Raw genomic sequence first — 25,240 nt, forward strand, 5'->3', positions numbered from 1 at the left:
CAATAAGACACTTTACAATAGGAATAAGTGCCCTGAAAACACCCGAGCAGGATTCTACGATCTGATAGTGCACCTTGTCAGGAGTGGGGTGAGCTATTTTCGATGGAGCGTGGAGATGCTTGGATGGAGACTCAGACACTTGCAGTTAAGAAGAAGAAAATATATGGCCCCGGGCCTGATGGGAAGACAGACATTCAGACAGACAATTCCACTGGTCTTGACAATGCCGTTTCTCACCGTTGTGTGTCAGAATGTGGCTGATATTTAACAGGTAATTACTGAAGTGGAAAGGATTATGACAGTCTGACCCTTGCAACAGTGGCTGTCTGAAATCCTGAGTTTGCCTGCGAGAGTTGGGGTCCCCAGAGGAGAGAATACTTGAACCAGAACTTGAAGGAAAGACTAAAGGCTTGTGTACAGCTTGCAGTGGGCAAAGGAAGCAATACGGACGAAGAGATGGAAGTGTGATAAAGCTGAACTGAAAGCAATTCAGAAACTCTGGGAAGCAAAGTAAGGGCTACAGGGAGGGGCAGGACTGAAGGGGACTTGTGCCGTGCTAAGGAGTTTGTCACTTATCTTGCAAGTGATGGGGCTGTGACAGGCTTTTGAGTAGAGCAGAGAAGTGAGGGGAATTGAGTATTTGAGGGATGCCTCTTGTCAGCAAGTGCGGAAAATAAAACTCCTCTCTGCTTTTTTCTGGTACTTAATCCAATGTGCTCCTATGCAAAAAGAGCCCAGGATTTGGATTCGAAGACACAGGGTCTACATGCCTGGAAAGCACCTGTGACAAGTTTGTCTAAGTGAGGGTAAGAGATTGCTTCCTTGAAAACATTCTTTTTATTTTATTGGGCGTCCAAAATATTCAGTTGATTTTATCTTAAAAGTGACAAAATCTCATGTAAGAAAATTCTAGCAAGCAATGATTATTATAATTACATATACATATAACAAGATAATGAGCCACACGCAAAAAAAAAAAAAAATCAAGTTCATGATTTCATGTTCACACCTTATACACATGTGACACTTTCAGTTCTTTGGCTATATTACAGTAATTTGAATTAGCTGCCTGCTGTGAGTAGGAAGTTAAGCCTGTTCCATTTCATTATCCCCAATCCTCACAAAAGAAAATGAAAAGGTTTGGGAAAAAGGTAAGAAACCCAGCCGTATTCTATTCTTTCTTGTCTCCTTTGTAAAATGAGGTTCCATTCTTAATTGCCTGTGCTTGTTGCTATTATTTTCTTTCTTCTTGTATTTAAACATTGATAATTACTTTGCAACAGTGTAATTGCACTCACTTGGAATTTGTATAATTGCAGTACACTCACCTTTCCCGATTAGGTAATGAAGAGTTTCTCTTCATTTCTGGAGTATCACTACACAGCTCCTGTTTTTCTTCAAAAGACAGACAAAATGAAGACAATTGCATTTTGATGATGACACAATACAGTGAACTGAAAGAAGTCTTGGTGGTTTATTAACTACTTGTGGATAATCTGGCTTTGTATGTCAAACATCCTCTCGTAAAACTGCACAGTGTGTTCTTAATGCAACTTATAAAAACCTCTTAATAAAGTGTACATAGTGTATGTACTAATCCAAGAACCTCTGTAACTTGTTTTTTGCAAGCTCTTTTTCATGACGCTTATTATCTGCTATCGGTGTGCATAGGGAGGGGACTGTTGGGGGCCGTCAGGATTCCCTTCTCTCACCAGCCTCTGCCCAGACCACCTCCTGTCTTCCCCCTAGGATCCCATTCTATTCCACTTAGGTTCAGGTTCAGAAACATCCTAACAGATCCTAACCAAAAACGTGTCTCTAATAGAGAGTCAAACTTTAAAGCAGGAAGAGACTCAGGAGTCATCTCGTGGATCTTCTCACTGAGAGAACCTCAGAATTGTAGGTTCAGGGAGGGTAGTGATTCATCTACAGTCCACAGAAGAGCAGAAATGCTTTGACCCCTTGGAGGCAGTATAAGCAATAAGTCAATATACCCTTCTTCCACCTGTCTCTAGAATTCATTGTGATAACTGTCCAAATATCTTGTTCCACCAAGTGACCCTTGCCAGCAAGTTTAGGGCCATCACCAAGTGGAACAGCACAGCAACAAAGAAAGTTTTAGATGATAGGTGAATGGCTCAGGGTCTGCCTGACTCCTTTAAATAAAAGAGGTTTTCTAAGCACATTGCAGGCACCATTGATTTTACTCACTGGCTTGCATAATAAAAAGTGAATTTTTTTTTTAGCCCAACATCCAACTAATCTATAATTACAGTCATTTGAAAATATCTCACAACTTGTTCTTTCCAAACCCAGGACGAGCATTTGAAATTAAATATTAATTTTAGGATCAAAATTGTATTAACAATTTTTCCATTACTATTTGGAAATTCAACAGGCACATACTTGAAATCATGTGAATAGTTTGAAATTTCTATAAAACACCGGCTTTAAAATCAAGAGAGCCTTACAAAAGAAATCCTGATTATGGGATTGCAAATTATCCTAATTAAGATGAAACAGAAAAAACAAAGTGTGATTTCTTAGGGATCTCACTAATGGGTTCAAACATAAAGACGTGAGTGAGTGACTGATTAGGTTACCGAAGCAACAAAATATGAAGGAAGGGAGAGCTTACCACCAAAAGTGAACACATAATGATGGCAAGGACCCCGATACAACAAGGACTGGGAACAATAGCCAAAATGAGCTGAGATTTACTAGAGAGACTAAGAACGGCTTTAAAACTTATTTCAGAATAAGAAGATGACAATGAAAATGACAGACTTGCTGCTTAGGCCCAATGGTATAATATTAATATAAAACAGAGAATGGTACAATGACAACAATATAATAAAAGAGTTAGCCATAGTAGTACGCAGACACTAAGAAAACAAAACTTTAAGTCCAGGATGCGTCCAGCTTCTCTATCCTGGGACATTGTTTTGGATTGAATATTATAAGAAGGCAACTCTAAGTTTAAAAACAGTCCAAGCCTCTCACCTGAGAGAAGGCACATCCCATGGGTGTAAAGGAACCAATGAATGTGGGTGTTGAACTAGTCTTAGTGATCTCAAGGGAATCACGAAAAGCAGGAAAAGGACTAAATAACTGAAGGAGGAGGAATGTCATTATAATTTTCAAAATACAGTCTGAAAATTAAAGAGCTCATATCAACTCTTTCCAAATTTCTAGACAGAATTCAATGCAGAGGGTGTTAGGAGTCTACTGTGAGGGACGTCAGGCTGTGTGGCAGTGCTGGGAGCCCCCTTCTTAGGAACAAAGTGTCCCTTGGCCCTTCAAATCACATGAGATTGGCAGCTTACTCTCTTCCCACCCCTCTTCCCACTTCTGGAACAACCAATTGTTACTTTTTAAAATCCAAACTGTTGCCAAACTTGTGACATGCCACATAAGTCATATTGAAAACAACTCAAACATGACAGCTAATAGATGTAATAGATGTAAACTGAATTCTTTTTTTTTTACCTTTTTTCATAAGAGAAACTTCCTTTTTTTCTTGTTTCAATGAAAGATCAGTGCCACTTTTATCTAAAACCTGAAAAACAAGCTGTTTACTTAAAGCTGCACAAAAATACCAGATATATCACAGGGTGCAAAATGACCTTGAGTACCAGTGCCCACTTCAGAGAGAGAGGCCAGGGGTACAGTTTACGTGCATGTTGTGAAGGGAGACAATCATGTGAGCTGTAGAAAATTATATTGGTGTGCATCTCAAGGATGGTTACATCAAAACTGTCATACATAATTCTACCATTTCTATATAGGGGTTTTGATACTTCTATCAATATCTGTACATATATTTTTAAAAATCCATATCTTACGTGAATGTAACAATGACTCCAACAAAGAAGCCAAGTATTTGATTCACCAGGAGCAATGATGGAGCCTCTGCTGTTTTCAGGAGGCTTATCACACTTGTGGTCCATACGGAGCAGACACAGAGCATGAGGTCAATCAGTGTCATGCAATGAAATGTACATCAGTGCAATCAGTGCAATGAAAACCTTGGGGAGGTTGCGGCCTGGGACCTGAGGCCCCAAAGTATGATGGGGAAGAAGACATGGATGGGGATGGGGATTACACTTGGGTGTTGACAGAAGGGTCGCCTGGTCATTTGACCGAATTCCTAGAAATCTGCCTAAAAGGGGTTGTGGAGCCTTAATGTGTTGAAGCCAGTAAAGTGGGTGGCACTTGAGAGTGAGGGCGTGTGTGTGTGGGTGGGTGGGTGTGGGTGTTTGCTGTCTGGGTTGTGGAGGAAGTGGGAGTTGTGAGAGCTGAGGGGAACAGTGTGCCATCCAGAAGCCGTGTCCGCCATTCCTTTGGGAATCCTGAAGACCCATTTTGCAAGGCTCACACAAGACAAACTTACATTTTGGGAATGTACTTCTTTAGATCAGAAAGAGAGAGAGTTAGTTTATGCCCTTCAGGAAAATGGACCCAGAACGTTCCCTTTGTGTATTTTGCAAATCTGTGAGAAGGTGGGGAAACAGGCAGTAGAAGAGAAAAATGGAGAAGGCAGGGGTAAGGCAAAAGCTCCTTGATCTGAAGACCACCGAACAGGTGCTGAGACACAACTGTGTCCCCACGTCCATGACCTCGTGGAAGGCACCGAGCTGTTGGCTTTCTGGAGCCTGCCCACCGTGTCTGTGTCCTGCGCCTTTCAAAACCCCTCCGCCCTGCCAAACAGACGGGGGAGGGAGAGGCTATCTCCCACCTTTTCTCTCCTCCTAGGAAACACAGGCATATATTTTACACGGCACTCTGGAAACTGTGCTCCATCAGGAAGCAGGTTAAATGGGCACACATGTAGCCTAGCAACAGAAGGCCTTTGAGGCCGTCCATCATTGCTGTTTCTATTTCACTCAAGTCCATCAAAAGAAAAGACTTGTTAGGTAAGGGCAAATAAATAAAACTGATTCTAAGATGCTTTTGTCCATTTGAGAACAGTTTTGTACTTATACTGTAAAAAAAATGTGTGCCCCAGAAGTAAATAAAGCGCATGTATTTTTTAAAGTTGATTTTGCAAAATGACCTTAAAATGTACATCTTATTTATCTCTGATGTATCATAAAACTTAAGGTTTTCTTTTCATGTGCTGATATATACAGGAAATCTACATGCTTTTTTAAGTGCCTCTAACTTTGAACTAATCATTTTTGACCAGTTTATAAGCAGCATAACAGCAACCATAAAATAAGCTGACAAGAGGAACGATGTGATGCCTCTAGTTATATAATCACTTTATTGTAATCCATGATAATCCTGCTTGGAATGTGTTCATTTTCTTTGGTACCTCTTCCTTGTGATAAAAATCAGACAAGACGGAAGCAACCAAGATTAACAAAACTGACAGCACTCCCAGTAAGGAACTTTTGTTGGTGGTGTTATCAGCACAGCCTCATGAAATTAATTGCTTTTGCATTTTATTGTTTAGTTCCCTGCTTTGAGCCCTGCCTTGTAGCGGCTGTTTCTGTGAGAGCATCAGATATGTCCCCTCCTTCCAAAAATGGCACCCAAACAAAGCTTTCCCATCTGTACTGCAGGAGAGGTTTTCTTCTTTTCTTTTCCTTTCTCGTATTTTCTTTATTCTTTGGCATAGAGATGCTTGAAAGATTTTGGATAAACAATTCACACCTACAGTATTTCCTTTCAAATAACACTGTGTAAATATCCGAGTTCATAGGATGCTGTCTTCTATTACAATGTACTTGTGGCTTTGAAGCTCTGAATTTTTTCAAGTTGAGACAATAAGACAGGCAGTTGTCTTTTCAATGACACTGTTTGTATATTTTGATACTACTTACAAAGCTCTTTCACATACATCATTTCATTAAAGAAGTGTTCTCCAGTCTCTTAGGCTTAACTGTGTTTCATACTCTGCAGTTTGGGGATATCTCTTTCCTAAGATTTTACCTCAGTCATGAAACTGATAACACCTCCCACATAGTAAATGAGATTATAGTCAAGTCTTAACATGGGGTTTTAGATCCCTTAATTAAAATTATGTTAACAATGAGCAGAGTGGGATTTGTCATTTCTCCAAAGGATGCAGGGGATCAGCATAATACCACATGCTCAATTTTCTGAAGTATCTATTTAAGGGGATAAATAAATCATAAATAAGTTAGAGGGAAAAAAAAAACCATACCACAGCCAGCTGTGTACCATTTATCTAATTCAGCTGTTAAGGATGTTTAAGAATTGGTTGGTATCCCTTTTTCTGCTTTCTTTCCTTCTATTTCTTTGCTCCTCCCATGTCTACCACAAGCATTTACTATTATCAAGGACCCAAAAACGCTACCAGACCAGTAACGCCTTCCTGCCAAACTCAAAGGCCCTTTCTGGGCTCCTGGGTGGCTCAGTTGGTTAAGCATCCAACTTCAGCTCAGGCCATGGCTTGTGGGTTCGAGCCCTGCGTCGGGCTCTGTGCTGACAGCTCAGAACCTGGAGCCTGCTTCTGATTCTATGTCTCCCCCTCTCACTGCCCCTCCCCTGCTCATGCTCTGTCTCTCTCAAGAATAAACATTAAAAAAAAAATCTAAAAATAAATTCAAAGGCCCTTTCTGTTTTCACTCTTCCATAGTAAACATTATGTTCTAGGCTCCTCTCTTTCATCCATAAATATATTCAATAAAATTGAGTTCCCAGTATGGGTCAAACACTGTTATGATAAAGAATACAAAGTCCTGCCTTATGGACTATTTTCTAGTGGGGGAAAAAAGAGATGTTAAGTAAATAAAAAGATAGCTATGTTAAGTTCTGCGAAGAAAAGAAACACGGGCAAGAGAAAGACAAGAGCCCAGGTACACCACACCTGAGCCCCGCTGCATTTCTGGACCCTGGTGTTCTCACTCTGCATCCTCCACCTCTCCCCTCTACCACTTTTCCATACACATGCCAGGTACCCTCTTCTCTCAATGTCTTCGGTTTGTTTGCTGTTGATTTGCTTGTGCCTCCAACTTTTTTCTAGTTTTTCCTCAAACTTCCTTCAGTCGGGCCTTTCATGCCAACTCTGTGTAAAACTGTACTCACCCTCGCCACGCCCGACACTGACACTTCCTACCCTTTCCTCTGTGTTACTGTTCTCCTTAGCACTTACCATTATCTACCCTGACACACAGTTTACTTCTTTGTCTTGTCTGTGGTCTGACTGCCCCCAATAGGATGGAAGCGCCATGAGGATGGGGAGCATGGCCCATTATCTTCCTGCTGTATCCCCGATGTCTAGGAGAGTAACTGACACTCAGTATACTCACAGAATCAAAGAAAGTCTTGACAGTACATGCGTGTTGCTGGGGGAAGTGGAGTCCAGGCACTGCAAACAGCCAAGGAAAAGTCAGGGAAGCAAAAATGAGCTTAAGGTGTTGGCGGTCAAGGAAGGTCAGGGTGGCGACAGTGGAATGAATGAAGGGACAAGTGGTAAGGATGAGAATGCAAAGGAGGTCAGGCTAGGTCATCTAGGGCCTCGGAGGGCGCAGCAAGAACACTGAATTCTGTTCTCAGTGTGAGCGGAAGCCACTGGAGGGTTCGGAGGAGGAGAATGACGTGATCTGACTTATCTTTTAAATGAAACAGTCGGAGTTTTAGACAGTGGAGGCCAACAGAAGCAGTGAAATCATTGACAGGGCCATTGCTGTGGCCCTGACAGAGATGTTGGTGAATCAGTCAGGGTGGTGGCTATAGAGGAGGAAAGCACAGGGGGTCCATTCAAAGGCTGATTAGGCACAATTGGCTGAGAGGGTGAGCACCCCTGTGTGAAAGAAGCAGAGAATTCAGGATGCCTCCCAGGCTGTGGGCTGAGTAACTATGAATGGCGAGGCCATTCACTAAGATGGGGAAGCATAAGAAGTCCCTTGCAATTCCTTCTTCCCTTGATTTCTATAGCCTTCGGTGTCCCAAATCTCCTAGGATATGAATTTTTCTGTCTACACTTAATCCTTCAATGAACCTGTTAAAATTTCAGGGGGTTAAACTTTCACCCTTATGCAAACAATGGCCTGATCAGCATCATCAACCCTAGCTTTTCATCTTTGCTCCAATTATTTCCAACTGACTTCAGGATGCCTGCACTTGAACATTTTGCTGAAACTTCAAATCTTTAGTCCCACATTTGCCCACTCAGATCCCCTGGTCAGCTCTTCTCTTCCTATTTGTAATAACATGTTGTTCTAGGCTGCCATCTCAAAACTTCTGTCACTGTTTAGTCTCCCATGCTCCTCTCCAATTTCTGCTCATTTTCCTTCCAAATGGTTCCATTTTCCTTGTCATCCTTATACTACAATCTTTAGGCAGCAGATGAGACTTGATTCTTTGGTCTTTAGTTTCTCCTTTGCCCAGTAGAGTACAGCAGCTTTATCACAACCCAGTTCATTTTTTTTTTTTTAATTTAAAAAAAAAGTTTACTTATTTTTGAGAGAGAGAGAGAGAGAGAGAAAGAAAGCATACATGGGAGGGACAGAGAGAGAAGGAGACAGAGAATCCCAGGCAGACTCCATGCTATCAGCACAGAGCCTGATGTGGGGCTCGTACTCACAAACCATGAGATCATGACCCAAGCCGAAACCAAGAGTTTGGACGCTTCACCGACTGAGCCAGCCAGCCGGGCACCCCCGAATCAATTTTTCCAAATGAAATCTCCATGGTTAAATGTTCCTTCTCAAAATGTGCCCACAGATCCTGACTGGTTACTACCTCAAGTGCAAACTCTTTACCTGGCTTTCAAAGCCCTTCTCAATGTTATTCTAAGTTATCAGAACATAATGTCAGTACTTCTTAACAAACTCCGTCTCCTATAACCAGACGGCTGTCCTCAGAATTTTCTAGAAGCACCACATACACTTTTGCCTCCACGCCTTGGCCACCTTTGCCCATGCAGTTCTATCTGGTGTGCCTTTCCCTCTTTGCCTCTTGTAAATGCTTCCCACCTTTCGAGACAAATGCAAGTCCTTCTCTTTCCTTTTTATTTACTCCAGCCCGTACTGATTTCTTCCTTTCTCTGAGAAACTATGAATCATAATTACAGTTTCTATTATTATTAATAGCCAAGCACCTTATCTATGTAACCCATACAAGACTGGGATCCCGTGGCAGCCTTGATTCTTGCATGATACATCATAGCAGAGCCTGGGTCCATCTCCCAAAAACAAACCCATCTCTATGAACATTAATAAACATATAGACTTTACTGAAGACTGTGTTCAGAAATGGAGGCAACGGTGATACACGGCAAAAATCAATTTCAAATCACCATGAAGCACCTCTATATCTACTGCCTCAACCGTTGCCTGCCTTCTCACCTCTCTCCCCACACTTTCCCCTCCAGCCTCTCCAATTCCAATTCCACAACACCAGGTTTTCAGCTTCGGGATTACCCTCTTCCCTCCCTCAACCCCTCACGCGCACCCCCTCTAGCTCTCCCTTTGCTTCCACAAAGTGATTTCACTCTCTCAATTTTCATTCTTTACTCCCATCTCCTGGCCCAACCAATTAAGGCTTGAATTTGCCCTCTTCATAAAATGGTTTTTAAAAATGTTTTTCATTATTTCATTCACTATTTTTTCACTATTTTCATTCTGTGCACAAATCATCACATTAATTCTCATAAAAACCTTGAAAGTAGATAATATTATTATTCCCATTTTATAGACAAGAAAACAGAAGACCATAAGTGGATACAACTGACAAGCTGCAGGTAAGTTTGAATTTGAACCTGGGTCTGTCAGAGCACAGAGCCTGTCAACGTTCCGTAAAATAATGCTAACACGTGGTTTTGTAAAATTATCTTCCAATTTTCCTGCTCCTTTAGAGCAAGGATCATATATTTTTCATGCGTGTCTCTCAAAATCTCTAACATAGTACTGTTCAATACATTTGTCTTAACATACATGGTTGCTGGCAGTCACTGGCACTTGAATATTCAGATTCATAAGTTGCTCAAGAGATTTTCCTTTAGGTCCGGCGCTGGCTGTATCATATACTGACTCTGTGTCTGTTGCAAGTCTGCTGGTGAGTTGATGAATTATGCTGTGGAGAGTGAGCATAGACCATTTTTCCTCTGAAGCCGTCAGGGCAGCTCTGGTTTGTATCTCATAAAGGAGCTGGCTCCGCCTGTGAAATTTCTGATGCCGTTAGCAACAATCACAGCATTCTACAAGTTTGTATAGAAGCAATGGTAACACCATCAACCAGGAAAACTAAGAAATGGCCTGTTTTTGAAGGTAAGGCAACTTCGATCATCTGAAATCATGTTTTTGCGATACCCGAGCAGTTTCCCATTAAAAAGCAATTTCTGTTAGGAGTTGGAAAAATGATACATATTTAGGGTGAATGCAGCTGATTTAGGGACTGGCTATGCAGGTTGTTTTTCTTCTTTCTCTACTTGCTTTGCGGCTGAGTCATCTTTTCACCTCATTGTCATATAGTACTGCTGACCAAACAGAGCGCTGTTAGCTGTTATTTTTGGGGTGTCGTGGTTTGGTCTTGTTTGGCTGCCACAGAGGATAGACATAGACACTGGAAAGTCATCAGCTATTCCAGATGTCCCCCAGATTTTGTGACATACCACGGAGCCCCTGTCAGTGGCCCTAGGGATTCACACCTGGTTGATGACTTTCCTGGGCTGGAATCAGCCTCTTTTGAAAGGTGCCCCCAAATGCTAACCAGGTGTAATTGGTAAAGGACTTAGTTCTGAGACAGAAAGGTGCTTCCACCCACTCATTCCTTTATTCATATATCCTTCTTTAGCCCCAGAGAGTGCCACATTCTGGGCTAGACAATAGAGGTTACTTCTTTCATAGCAAATACAGAGGCTCCACTACCAAACTCTTGAAATACATCTGTCAACGACGATCTGGCCACTAAGTTTTCTAAAGTGTCTGCAGAAAATGAAATGAATCCATCTGCCAATCTGTGCTTGAGGACAGGTGCAAGCCAAAAACGACTGAAATGGCCACAGAGGACAAAAAGACTCAAGTCAGTCCGACCAAAATGGTGGTATTATTCCTGGTTATTAAATAGGCAGGTCTAGGGGGCACCTACGTGGCTCAGTTGGTTAAGTGTCGAACTCTTGATTGCAGCTCAGGTCATGATCTCACATTTTATGGGATAGAGCCCCGTGTCAGGCTCTGTGCTGACAGTGTGGAGCCTGCTTGGGATTCTCTCTCTCCGTCTCTCTCTCTCTGCTCCTCCCCAGCTACACCCCCTCTCCTCTTTCAAAATAAACTTATAAAATAAAATAAAATAAAATAAAATAAAATAAAATAAAATAAAAATAGGCAGGTCTAACCTAACCTGAAATAACCACAACAAATGTTCTTTCACTGTCTGAGCAACCTAGCTTTGCTACTGATATTCAGAGCAGACACACAAAAAAATGATTATTATAAAATTTGGAAAAACAGCAAATACCAGTATTCAGGAAGGCGGTAAATGCTGCTTCATATTAGAGTCAGAAAATACGCATAATGTCAATTTGGAACACATACGCCACCAAGATGAATAAAAGCATAGACACGTGCAACAAAAAGTTGGTACTTTTATCACTCTGACTTGAGTGTCAGAAAATTATTCCCACTCAACTTCTCTAACTTACTGTTGGCATTTGTAATTTTATTCCCCTGGTGTTACTGAATTTTGAAACTTTCTTCAAACCGATCATTTCCTTTCCTGACAATCTGCTGGAGTCTGGCAGCCTAATTTTCCCAGTCGCCTTTCAGAACAGACACCCTAGGACACCTAGTCTGTACTGTCCCTTCTTACATCTCATCTGGTATGATAACTTGAGATGGTGACCTCCTTGCTAGGATGCTTGGTAATCTAGTCCCACTGCTTTGCTTTTATTTTTACTGCTTCTGCTAAGCATAGGGTAGTGACAGCTGATCAGATGGCTTCATTTTGAAGGGCACTGGGATGGTATGGAGTTCAGATGCCAAAATTTTGCCTGGAGTAAAGCTGAACTGCCAATATATCACATAGCAAGGCACCAGAGTTTTTAATTGAACTTAGACAAACTTTTAATTACAATAGTACCGCAGGGCAATGTTCTGGTAAAGCAAAACTGTGGTAACCTTCACTCAGACATTGATTCCCCTGACAGAGGCTAGTGCATTATAAGAGGTGACCTAAAAGAATTTCTTCTTCCTCCCATCTGGGGTTCACTGGGAGATATTTTGAACCTTACACGTAGGATTCAAAATGCCTGAGACAGAAGGAGTTCAGAACATCCAGTATTCATCAAAAGACAGGGCAGGGATGTATTTTGAGCATGGAAGATGAAAAATAATAGAATTCTCTGGAGGCCAAAGATCAGGCAATGCCAGCTCATGGAAGGGGTTGATGGCCAAGTTAGGACCACAACCACATTACTACAAGTGATAGCCCTGGACAAGAAGATTCTCCTTTCCAGGAATCATCCCTGTGATGATGATCCTGATGATTACTATGTGACTCCAGGTTGACAGGAAAGATTAGAGTCAGGTCTTACCTGACTCAGTAAGAAAAGATCAGGTCTTACCTGATTCAGTCTTTCTTTACTGACTCAGTAAAGAAAAGATCTTTACTGGATAGGTCAGATTTAGGGTATATAAGGGGGGGAAATGTGCTAAAGGGAAGTTAGCTTAATGTGGGCAAGGAGGATGGATTGATTTTTTGAAATGAATTCAAGAATTTTGGCTGGAGAAGGCCCATCTATGGAACTTAGGAAACCTGTATAAGCCCAAATGCTGAATATTAATCAATGAAGTATTTATTTGTACCTAGAAATCCTCACCCCTGAGTAAAGTGTATTTGTGTACTCCAACCAACCTGTGTGGAATGGGCTGGGTGAACAGACATGGGGGACAGTATATGGATGACAAGTGGAGAAGTCATAAGGAGATGCAGTGAAGAAACTGAGAGTTCAAGCTGAACAGCTGGGGCTCAAGGTGATCACTTCCCAGCAGTGTAACTCTGAGCAAGTTTATTTTTCCCACCTCTAAGATGGGGATGAAAAGAGAACTTACCCCTCAGGTTAAAAAGAGAATTTGATGAGATGATATATGTGAAGCACGGGGCCTCAATTTCATCATGGCCACAGAGAAAGAGGAAAGGCTAATCCCACTAAAACTAACATATCCAGGCACACACACAGCATAATTTCAGAAGAATACAGTCTTACAGGGTCAGAGATAATAAATCTGGATCACATTTGCTACCCTGAAGTGGTGGAGGGAACTGCAGCTGAGCTGACGAGCTCATGAAAAATAACAAAAGAAATTTGCTGTGGTGCAAACAGATAGCCCAACACATATCATCCCCAAAGGTCCAATGGGGAGGCTACCTAGGGCATTTTGGAGAGGTCTGAAATGTTCTTAAAAAACTCCTCGTTATTTTCATGACACTTTTTTAATCTCTAGAAAATGCCTAGAGTTTTAACTGAATCCCAGTTGGAGACTTCCACAGTGCCAGATGACATACAAGGTCTTACCAAGAACACTCTCATTGCATGGACTTTGAAAATGCATGGACTGCACTGGCTAACAGGCCAAGTATAAATTAATATCAACATGGGAAAAAAAAAGGCTACAGAGGCAACACCAACGAACTACATGATCAGAAAAGCAACTGGAGATAAGGAAAACAAAACCCAAAGTACCACACGAATGATTTGGGAGCATGTTAAATGTGAGACACAGTGTGGAACACAGAGACAAACATTAAAAACGACTAGAAAATGAAGATTATCTCAGTGAGAAAAGAAAACAAAAGAATATGTTTTCCTAAGAAACAGCTTCAATAGACCATAGGCCTTGAAGAGAAAGGAATATGAGGAGCATTCCATCAAGAATGAGGCAGAGGGAGTGGAGGAAGAAGTTAGGTAAAAGGGTGAAACAGTGGTAAGGCTGAGTGCCACAGATGAGAGGTCTTGGGAAGATGAGGGATACCATGGCCGCAGTAACCAGCAATGCCAGATTTGACAGAGATCTGAAAAGCCATCAAGATTCTCGCCATTTCAAAGTTGCACAACTGTCAGGAGGACAGCCAGAGTGAGGTGAACCCAAAATTTGGAAGAGAGAAAAAGGAAGTACGTTAATATGAAAAAAATCCATTCAAAAGGCAGACTGACAGACACAACAAAAGAAAGAATGTGCTTATCAGCATGGACCTGTTCTCCATACATTGTGAAGATACATTCCTAGGAGCACAGGTAGACACAGGGCCTGGGTGCTGGGCTAGCGCCCTCTTAGCGTTAGTCACGTTGGTAACATCGGCCCTGTCATGCATTTTAAGGGAGGTGGATATGGCAGCCTGTCTTAGCTGGAAGCCTTTTAAATATTCAGGCACATAACTCACCAGTAACTGTCAGCCTGTAATTGGCCAGCCCATGCAGATTGGCATAAAGGGTGAGAATGCATGGTGTAAGTCAGCATGTGCCTTCCAAGTGGACAGAGGCTGCGTTTATCTTACAAACGACCCAACTGCCATTATGCTCTTATACAACAGTCTCATGAGTTTGGATAATGAAGAATCATCCCTGTGAGATGGACCCTATTTGATGTACAGAACATATATTTCTGAGCCTATTACACTTGAAAGTAAGGCCCAGGGCCCCAGTAACTTCACCAAAATAATAAAACCACCTGATTGTGAGGGGGTGCAAAGTATCGTGTATGGTATCGAATTGTTCTTCTCTAAGTGATAACCTTTTGCAGCACTGTTAGCCCTCAATGCCTTCCTTCTTTAAATGAGACAGGTACAGAGTCAGAATTAAACCACGTGCACATATACACATACACATATAACACTACAAGTAGAAGATAACTGGGTGAAGAAGAACCATTTTTTAATTTCTGAGTTTAAGAAAGTACAGACAGACAAGTATTCAGAAGTAATTATGTCCTACTGAAATTCCTGCAACTACAGCCAAACAGAGAAATTAATGTGCATCTGTGGATAATCCATATTTATCCAAATTAATTAGACACACTGAGTTTGAGAACAGACTTCCTGCTAAAATCAATGGGGCACAAACAAATCCTAACACACACACACACACACACACACACACACACACACACACGTAACACAAAACTTGAGAAATATTACATGACAAGACAACAACAATTTTAATATAAATGTCAGACCTAATTTATGAAAAAGTACTTGCTAAAAGCTATATGCAAAGCCTAGGGAGGTGACAAAGCAATGCCAACCAGATTCTGGAAAGCAGGCTTTGACTAGTACTGCTCACAGGTGCAGCTACATCATGGTTTGCTTCAAAGAGGCAGTGTTATTTACAACACTAGTTGAGCTTTCTCTTTCTTTCTGGCTGCTGATTAAATTTTGACCCTTTTCCTTTTGAAAACAGAGTAAAACCTTGGATTTCTAGTAACTTGGTCTGAAAGTGTTCTGCAAGATGAGCAAACATTTGTAATTAATTTTAACTTGATAAATGAGCAATGTCTTGCAACATGAGTAGCACGTGACACTGAACATCACATGATCACAACTGAGCCAATGGTTCTTTTCTCTCTCTCTCTTTCTCTCTCTCTCGTAGGATTATGGGTGATCATCTCCCATGTTGGATTCTCAGTCTCAGGCCACAGTGTTTGGCAGAAATCAGTGATTTTTCAGAACATTGGAAGGTGCCTGCAACAGGCACTAATGTATTTTTTTGTCATTTCAAAGCACCTATGGACAGTCCTTTGCTTTTCCATGCAAGAGTAAGCTTAGGAATGCTTTGCTTCAATCTAGGTCAGGCTGCCTGCAGATATAGACCCTTTCCTCTGCTGCCTTATTGCCAGTTACATTAAATACAGTATATGACACGAGTTTATTATACTGTACTTAGTCAGCATCGTGCAAGCGTATACAATGGCCCCCCCATGCATCAATAGGTTGAAAAGAAAGGCGGTAAGAAGGAGATGATTACAGTGGAAGTTAAGAAGGAAATCATTGAGAAGTACAAATGAGGTGCAAGTGGCTGAAATTGAAAGATTTTATAAGAAGTCTACGTCTGCATCTTTTCCAGTGAGGTTAGGGAAATGTGTAAAATGTGGGAAACAGTGCAAAATTTTATAGAAAAGCACTACCTGAAAAAGGCTGTAGCAGTGCAAGTGATGAATCTATTTAATGACAATGCAATGTCACATTTCCACAAAATCATCAAAAGGAGGCAAAAGCAAGTGTCATTGGATAAGTTCCTTGTTAAAGTTGCAGGAAAAGAAAAAGATTCCATTGAGCCAATAGACAGCAGTGATTCTGTCAGTGATAGTGAAAGCTGTCCTACACAACAACCCTCCTCTCTCGTCTCCCTTACACCAGCCACAAAAATTTTCAAAGGTAAGTGCAGGTTAATTTGTTTACTTTTCTTTATATTTTGTATTTTCTTTATTATTTTGTATTATATTACAATATTGTAATCATTTTTATATGAGTATTTTTGAAGTGTGGAATGAATCAACTGAGTTTCCATTATTTCTTATGGGGAAATATGTTTTGATATGCAGGTGTTTTGGATTACAAGAATGTTTCCCGAACAAATTATGTTCACAAACCAAGATTCTACTGTACTTTGGTGTTCCCTTTCTTTGGAACCTAGATTTAGTTGTTCCTTTTTGTCGATATAAAGGTTTTTCCTGCACCCTTTCACAAATCACATCCTTCAGATGGCTTCTTCAAACAATGATAGTTTATTGATGAAGTGATGTGATGCCTGAGAGTAAGGGGGTAGGTAAGGGATGTGGATGAGACAAGACTGGCCATGAGTGGGTCACTGCAGAGCTGGGAAATGGGCACACAGGAGCTGACTGTAGTATGTCTGAAATTTTCTGTAATGAAAATTTTTTTAAATAAAACCTCCATTATTGTTATACCATGTACTTTCTGACAATGATTTTCTGCTGATGGGCACAGAAATTAGGCTGAAGTCCAAAAACCCATGTTCCTTATTGGCTTACTGGCAAATAAAACTTAATCCACAATTCCAAATAGCATTTTGAGATATCTTACCTAAAGACAGATATGATGAGGCCAGTCCCCTTTCTAAATACTCTGTCTTATATTATCATGTCAACAAATAGCAAATATCTAGGTGACTACAGTTATTCTTAAAGTTTAGCTATAAGCTTCTTGGTGATCAAGGTAAAAAGAGAACTATAGTGAGTAATAAAATTCATATTCTGATAAAAGGAAGCACTGAATGGATTTCTTCTTGACGTTAAATTCTAATGTCTAAATGAACTTGTAAATTATAGTACAAAGAACACTAGGTAACAAAAGGGATGTCTTTAACATAGCTTCACAAATGAAGTATTCCTCAAAAGGCTAGTCCTTGGGTCAATTCTTCCTAAATACCAAAGGCTTTCTTTCATTCTTGGCTCAGTAAGGCAAAGCAACTCTGCTGGGATCTACAGTATAGTCAGATCCATAGCTCTTTGATAATGATGACTGAAGTTAGAATCAGGGATACATAATCTAGAGGAATAAACAGAAATATATCTGCATTTCTTGAACAGACTTTTCTAGGGCTTTTCCCAGGGGCCTAGTGTAAGTCAGTTTAGAATTATACTTTCTGGCAAGGATCTATAATATGAATTACAGAAAGGGTCATATGCTTTGGATTTGGGCATGCAGGTTTCAGGATGACCTTCAAGTTACGTATATAATTTATATGAACTTATACACTACTAAAGCTTTTTCACCTTGACAACTAAAACGAAAAGCATCATGGACTAATGGTCTGGAGGTACGATCCCAGTTACATTTTCACGAGTTCAGGTAGCCTTGGGTTTGTAACTAACTTTTCTGAGTCTTGTTTCTTCACCTAAAAACTAGGTTATTCGATTAAATGTTCCAGCTACTTTGAGGTACTAATATAACATGCTTCTTGGATTCCTCTAACCTTCATGAATGGGAATAAATATCAAGGTGTCACTTGGTAAAACTGATCTCACCAGGATTATATCTGGATCGCTGTCGCTGGTTTCAACTTCGGTCAAAGCCTTACATTCTGGCACAAGATTTTCGCTCTGCTTCCTACTCATCTCCCTAGAAGAGACCTATGGCAGGACATCAACAAAAAATACATGAGAGTTAGCAGCAATCACTCGGTACACATTAAATCACCTTTATTCAGCTTCTGTTAACTTCTGCACAGAAGCAAACTTCTGTAGGATAAATAGGACATTCAATATCTGATATTTGCCCTCAAGAAGTATATGATGTAAGTAAGTACTTACAAAAGTTAAATGACAATATACAATAAAGTAAAACTATCATCAGGCAGATTAAGCATGAAATGAGTGCTGTAGACTATGGGGATCAACAGTGAATCAAAGGGCTTGTAGTAGTTTGCAAACCATCTCCCTGAATTATTGCCCATACACTGAATAAATAATGTCTCATATGGATATACACATTGTTCTTAAAATTTATGTAGATGTTGCTGGGGGGACATAAAATATCATTCATTTCAAAATATCTATGATGGCTTTCTCTTATGTAGTTCTTATTTTATTTTATTTTATTTTATTTTATTTTATTTGAGAGTGAAAGAGACAGAGGGAGGGCAAGTGAGAGAGCAGGGGAAGGGCATAGAGAAAGGGGGACAGAGGATGTGAAGCAGACTCCTCACTGACAGCAGCGAGCCCTATGCAGGGCTCAGACTCACGAACTACAAGATCATGACCTGAGCCAAAGTTACACACTCAATCAACTGAACCACTCAGGTGTCCCTTTATATAGTTCTTAACCAACAGATCCTAGGCATGTCTAGTATTATGTGAGATGTCTGCGGCAATTTCTTGAAAAGATACCCTCATACTTAAAAAGGTGGGAAAACAGCTGATATGAAACATTTATGATACAGGGAAAAGTCTCCTTTGATTGGCATGGCTAAAGGTAGACTCTCAGCTTCTCGAGAGCAAGAACTGTGTCAGTCTCTGAGTCCTAAGCACCTGGCCCAGCATAAATGCTTAGTATATGTTTGCTCAGTGAATTAACAAAGGACATCGAGAGAAAATTAAAAGGAATTAAAAGATGCAGATGTAGGAAACAATAAGAGTATTATTTTTATTGGGACCCTTGCTTTCAGGAATTGTTTAGCATAAAGGAAGGGAAAACTTCTGAGAAATATAAGACTGTGATAAAAACAATTCTCTAGGAAGAACAATTAATTAATTACCTCTGTTAATAAAGCTGAACTGTGGTACATTTAAGCTAAAACATTAGCTAATGCGAGAGCCATTGTTATCAAGCTTTTGGGAAACATTACAAGATTTACATGGAGCATATCTGCCTTCCTAATTCCATTTACTTAGGCTAATGTTAAAATTAATTACACTCCCTGCACTTCCTCTGGTAGTGGTAATGCTCAGTGTATTTACTGGACAGGATGTTAGAAGTTTATTGGAAATAACCCTCAACTGATTGAAAGTTGTTTCAACTGCACTTTAAAATTCGGTTAAATTCGGGGCGCCTGGGTGGCGCAGTCGGTTAAGCGTCCGACTTCAGCCAGGTCACGATCTCCCGGTCCGGGAGTTCGAGCCCCGCGTCGGGCTCTGGGCTGAAGGCTCAGAGCCTGGAGCCTGTTTCCGATTCTGTGTCTCCCTCTCTCTCTGCCCCTCCCCCGTTCATGCTCTGTCTCTTTCTGTCCCAAAAATAAATAAACGTTGAAAAATAAAATAAAATAAAATAAAATTCAGTTAAATTCATTTTTCAAATGTTTATAGAGAATTCCACAGTCTCCTCATCTATCTTCTTCAATTCTTAATCTAGACTTCAAATATTTTAAGAGAATGAGCTACCCAAAAATGGAATGAGAAAGGCTACCTTGGGAGGTAGTAAGTTTCTGTCACTAAAGATTTTCTAAGAGTCTATACACCATTTGCCAAAGATTTTACAAAAGAATGTGTGAGATATTTTTGCAGCACAACAATTATTCAGAATAATTCCTTTTGAAAGGACCATGCTGAAAATATCTTGTCTCCTACAGTGCTTAACACAGTATCTTTACACAGGGTGAAGTTCGGTGGATATTTGCTGATCAAATCAGTTTATTGCTTTCAGTGTCTATGGCAATTTATTTGAATATTTTCTCTGGTGGCCCATCTCTACTCTTTAAGGGTAAATTTAATTTTAGGGAAGACTAAAAAGGCATTAGAAATCAAATTTGATGAAGAAGGCAGATAACCTAGGCAATGAATTTCGGCTAACAAAAGATTTTAACCGGTAGTGAGATATTGCCTGTAACCGCTTAGCACTGAATCTGGCACAGGTAAATGCCCACTCAGTTGGAGGTATTCTTATTATTATAAGCTGAATCTAAGAGCAAGTTCTCAAAATGGAATTAACTTAGAGTAACATTCTAAGAATAAAAGTGTAGTGAGTCTTTTAAAAAGAAGCAAACTCACTTGGGAATTACGTGGTGGTTCATTTGTTAAAATCAGTCTCGACACTTAATTGTATTATCGACATTACATCCTATTTTTCAGAATCTCAACTAGAGGGGTAACTACGGATTATGAAATAAAGCTAAGCATTTTTGCTATAAAGGCATTGAATGCAAAATCCTTAAGGTTACAGGCTTATCCTATATGCATAGTCTCTCTTAAATACAGATTTTAAATCCTTTTCCCATCCAGGCAGTTTCTGGGGTCCTTCAGTTGGTTGAACTCTCCACACACTGTGCTGATGTGCTGATATTCGCCACCTGACTTTTCCTCCAAAAGAGAATAGAGAAGAAAAAATAGAAAATTGGGACCCTGTCCTGGAAAGTCAGATGACAATGTATATGCTATAATTAGAGAGCTTTAAAAATGTGAAAATGAAGCAAAACTTTTACCCAATGCTATTTCCAGAATAAGTGAATTACTATACATTTTGTGACTAAGAAAAGAAAAGCAAACACCTGGGATCTCTTGGCTAGTCTGACGTTTTCTGGCAGGGCTGCTGGATGTCTCTGCTGTTGAGGTTTTGCTTTCTTCTGCATAGACTTCTTCATAATGTTAGCTTCTACAATGTACTCCACCTCAGAGTCTGTCCCTTCTGTGTTTTTTTTCTGGCCTCTGTGGCTGACAGAAAACTCAAAGGATGCAAGAGACTCCTGCTTCAAGTCCTGGCCCCAAGGCCTGACTTTCTCAGTTTTTGTATTTTCCTTGAATAACAAAGAACATGTTTTCATTATTTGGTAGCCCTCTTATTTAAAATTAATTGTCATCTCCCTCAAAACCCTATGAAATGAGGTGATACTTATTACTAATAAACACTTTATTTTTTTTTTTTTTTAAATTTTTTTTTCAACATTTATTTATTTTTGGGACAGAGAGAGACAGAGCATGAACGGGGGAGGGGCAGAGAGAGAGGGAGACACAGAATCGGAAACAGGCTCCAGGCTCTGAGCCATCAGCCCAGAGCCCGACGCGGGGCTCGAACTCACGGACCGCGAGATCGTGACCTGGCTGAAGTCGGACGCCTAACCGACTGCGCCACCCAGGCGCCCCGAATAATAATAAACACTTTAAAAAGCAGAAATGTAGAAAACAGACTTTAGCACTGTTTTAGCTCATTCAGAATTTGATTCAGCAGAGCTGGGCTGAGTCCAGAAATCTTTTGATTCTAAAGATGGCAGAATAGTACAAACTGAGCATGTGGTATGCTTCCTGACTTCCTCCCCACAGCGACTTACTTGCCTTTGGTTCCCTGGTGCATATACATCAATAATCTATTTATCTTAAAGGCTGGATGGGGTTTATCAATCCTATATTCATCTTACCTGCCTGTTAAGAAATATGGATAACTACATAGGGGCACGTGTACCACAATGTTTATAGCAAGCAGCGCTTTCAACAATAGCCAAATTATGGAAAGAGCCCAAATGTCTATCAACTGATGAATAAAGAAGATACGGTTTATATATATAATGGAATACTACTTGGCAGTGAGAAATAATGAAATCCTGCCATTTGTAGCAATGTGGATGGAACTGGAGGGTATTATGCTAAGTGAAATAAGTCAGTCAGAGAAAGGCAGATATCATATGTTTTCACTCATATGTGGAATTTGAGAAACTTAACAGAAGACCATGAGGGAAGGGAAGGGGAAAAAATAGTTTCAAACAGAGAGGAAGGCAAGCCATAAGAGACTCTTAAACACAGAGAACTGAGGGTTGATGGGGCAGGGGGGCGTGTAGGGAGGAGGGGAAAATGGGTGATGGGCATTGAGGAGGGCACTTGTTGGGATGAGCACTCGGTGTTGTATATAAGCAATGAACCACGGGAATCTACCCCCAAAGCCAAGAGCACACTGTATACAGTGTATGTTAGCTAACTTGACAATAAATTATATTAAAAAAAAGATTGGAAAATTCAAAAAATAAAATTAAATTAAAATTAAAATAAATTAAATTAAAATTAAAATTAAAATTAAAATGTCAGCCCTAAACCTGGTCTAAAATTATGTACTTCTGGGGCACCTGGCTGGCTCAGTTGATAAAGCATCTGACTCTTTGATCTCAAGATCATGGAACCTACTTAAAAATAAATAAATAAAAAATAAAAAATGAATAAATAAAAGCAGAGAGTTTTGCATGTGTGCATGCATGTGCGTGCTTATGTGTAATTGGTATAACCGGAAAGCCCTAAAGTTTAAAAAATATTCCCTCTAAACTCTAAATTTTAGATAATAACAGACATTTGAAGGATATAATGTAATATGACATTTAGGAAACACAAGGAACAATGTAGGAATTAATAACATATTTTTAGGCTGATATATAGCCATAAGTTAAAGCAATCTATGTATATGATTACATATATACATATATATATATATATATATAACCATAGAAAATATGGGAAATATATTAAAACATTTAAAATGGTCATCATCTCCAGACAGTAGGACAATGGGTATTTAAATTTTCTTATTTATACTTTATCTTCTAAGTTCTTCCTAATAAACATGTATCACTCTAATAAGAAAAAAAATGGCAATTAAAAATATGTATTAGTGCTTCACTAACTGAACCATGATGACATTTAGCCCTTGATGAAGTCTTACCCTTCAAATGGGAAACATGACACAAATGGCTAAGTCCTACTTTAATTACTCACCTTAGATGCTGAAGTTCGGCAGGTAGTAGTGAACTCCATGATTCTTCTTGTCGGTATAAACTGAGGCTTTTATGAAAAAAATCATTAGATGAATGTAAGTAAAAGTAACTTTCAATATGAATATTATAATAATTAAATATTCTTCATTTCTTAAACACATTTCAAGATTGTACACCCTCAGGGTGACTGGGTGGTTCAGTCGGTTAAGTGACTTTGGCTCAGGTCATGATCTCACAGTTTGTAAGTTCGAGTCCCGCATCAGGCTCTGTGCTGACAGCTCAAAGCCTGGATCCTGCTTCAGATTCTATGTCTCCCTGTCTCTCTGCCCCTCTCCCACTCATGCTCTGTCTCTCTCTCTCTCTCTCTCTCAAAAATAAATAAACATTAAAAAATAAAAATTAAAACAAAAGGATTGCATACCCTCACTGATAATTACTAAGGGGTCCCTTTCAGAGTAGATCTACTGTTCTGATTAGGGATGACTGGATAACATAAGAGAAGGCAATGACTTGTCAAAGCATTACAGATCAGATGTCTCATGAGCAATTTCAGGGTACCACTGTATCAAACATGTCTCCACAGCCCCTGTCCCCTTTCTCTGGAGACTCTTTTTTTTGTTTGTTTGTTTTTTAATTTTTTTTTCAACGTTTTTTATTTATTTTTTTGGGACAGAGAGAGACAGAGCATGAAAGGGGGAGGGGCAGAGAGAGAGGGAGACACAGAATCGGAAACAGGCTCCAGGCTCTGAGCCATCAGCCCAGAGCCTGACGCGGGGCTCGAACTCACGGACCGCGAGATCGTGACCTGGCTGAAGTCGGACGCTTAACCGACTGCGCCACCCAGGCGCCCCTCTCTGGAGACTCTTTATTCCCTGTTTGCAGGTCCCAGCATCTGGACTAAATCCTGACCCTCAGCAATAGCTCTGTTTAGTTCAGAGCTCGGGGCCTGAGCATGAAGGGACTTCTGAGGGTAGACCGGCCTTAACTGTGTCCCTAATAACTGGATGCTGCATTGTACTCATAGGCACAGCTAGAGAGAGAGGAAGCATCTGCTCTCCCTGAAAAATAAGTACCTTTTAAGCTAGTATTTTGATGTCATGATGGGCACGTTAAAAGGATGAGATGTTGACTAAATACACAGAGAAAAGATAAAGAGTAATACAGACCCTGTACCCCATGCTCAGGTTCACTCCCCTTCGGAATAGACCCTGGTTAGGGTGTCTGTCTGGACCTCCTTTGTGTAGTACAGCCATTAATGTTTACTGAGCCACAAACACCAATGTGATAACCAGCTCAGTGGCCAGATTCTCTAGGACATAAAATTTACTTTCCTCTTCCAATTTCCCCTGAAATTGGGAGTCCTGGATGATTAAGGGTTGGCTCTGCTCTCTGCTGAAAAATTTTCTGATGTGGATGGTTTAGAGTTTGAAATGGTGCCTTTTCCTCTGTCTTGAGATCCAGATGCCTCTTGGAACATTCTATAAACTGCTGGTACCCTTCAAGACAACTCTTCCAAAGCTGAATTCATTATTTCCTTTTATACCTGCACCCACTTTCAACCACTACTTCCTAGTACATTCCCTCTTTTTACCAGTGACATCACCAAACACCCAGTTACCCAAGCTAGGTTATCCTTGGTTAATCATCACCCTCAACCCTCTCCACCTAATCAGTGATAAAGTCTTGTGGATTTCTTCCCTTAAATCTTTTTTTTTTTTAATTTTACACTAGCCTCAAGTCACCATATTGTTTAAAGCTTTTTATCATCTCTTGATTGAACGATTTTCTATAATCTTGTTTTTCTTGCTTCTAGTTCACTTCCCCCTCATCCACCAAGGGAGAATTAATTGCTTTATTTTCTATGCCCCCATGGCATTATTTCTTTTTAGATATTTATGTAGAAAATATCTTCACATGAAGCAATATACATTTTTAAAAGTACGTATTTTTTAAAAATCTCCTGATTACTCCATTCTTCATTTGTCCAGTTCACATTCCACTGCTGTTACTTTTCTGTTTATCTTTCCAGACATCTGTTTATACCTCATACGGAAGCATATATAAATAAGTTTTCCCCACAGATTTGAGGTATGCAAAAATGGTAGTATATTATACATACAGTCTGCATCT

The 25,240-nt window shown here is 40.1% G+C and overlaps 1 protein-coding gene across 1 annotated transcript in view; it reads right to left on the minus strand.

Moving 5' to 3' along the window:
• MORC1 (MORC family CW-type zinc finger 1) overlaps positions 1 to 25,240 on the minus strand; it is a 152,681-nt gene that overhangs the window by 23,015 nt on the left and 104,426 nt on the right. Inside the window, exons 15-19 of the mRNA XM_045500974.1 lie at positions 23,112 to 23,177; positions 20,909 to 21,154; positions 17,955 to 18,059; positions 3,490 to 3,559; positions 1,329 to 1,395 (exon numbers count right to left, since the gene is read on the minus strand). Coding sequence (XP_045356930.1) covers positions 1,329 to 1,395; positions 3,490 to 3,559; positions 17,955 to 18,059; positions 20,909 to 21,154; positions 23,112 to 23,177 — 554 coding nt within the window. The remainder of the gene's footprint in view (positions 1 to 1,328; positions 1,396 to 3,489; positions 3,560 to 17,954; positions 18,060 to 20,908; positions 21,155 to 23,111; positions 23,178 to 25,240) is intronic.

Source organism: Leopardus geoffroyi, chromosome C2, assembly GCF_018350155.1.
Source record: "Leopardus geoffroyi isolate Oge1 chromosome C2, O.geoffroyi_Oge1_pat1.0, whole genome shotgun sequence".
NCBI lineage: Eukaryota > Metazoa > Chordata > Mammalia > Carnivora > Felidae > Leopardus > Leopardus geoffroyi.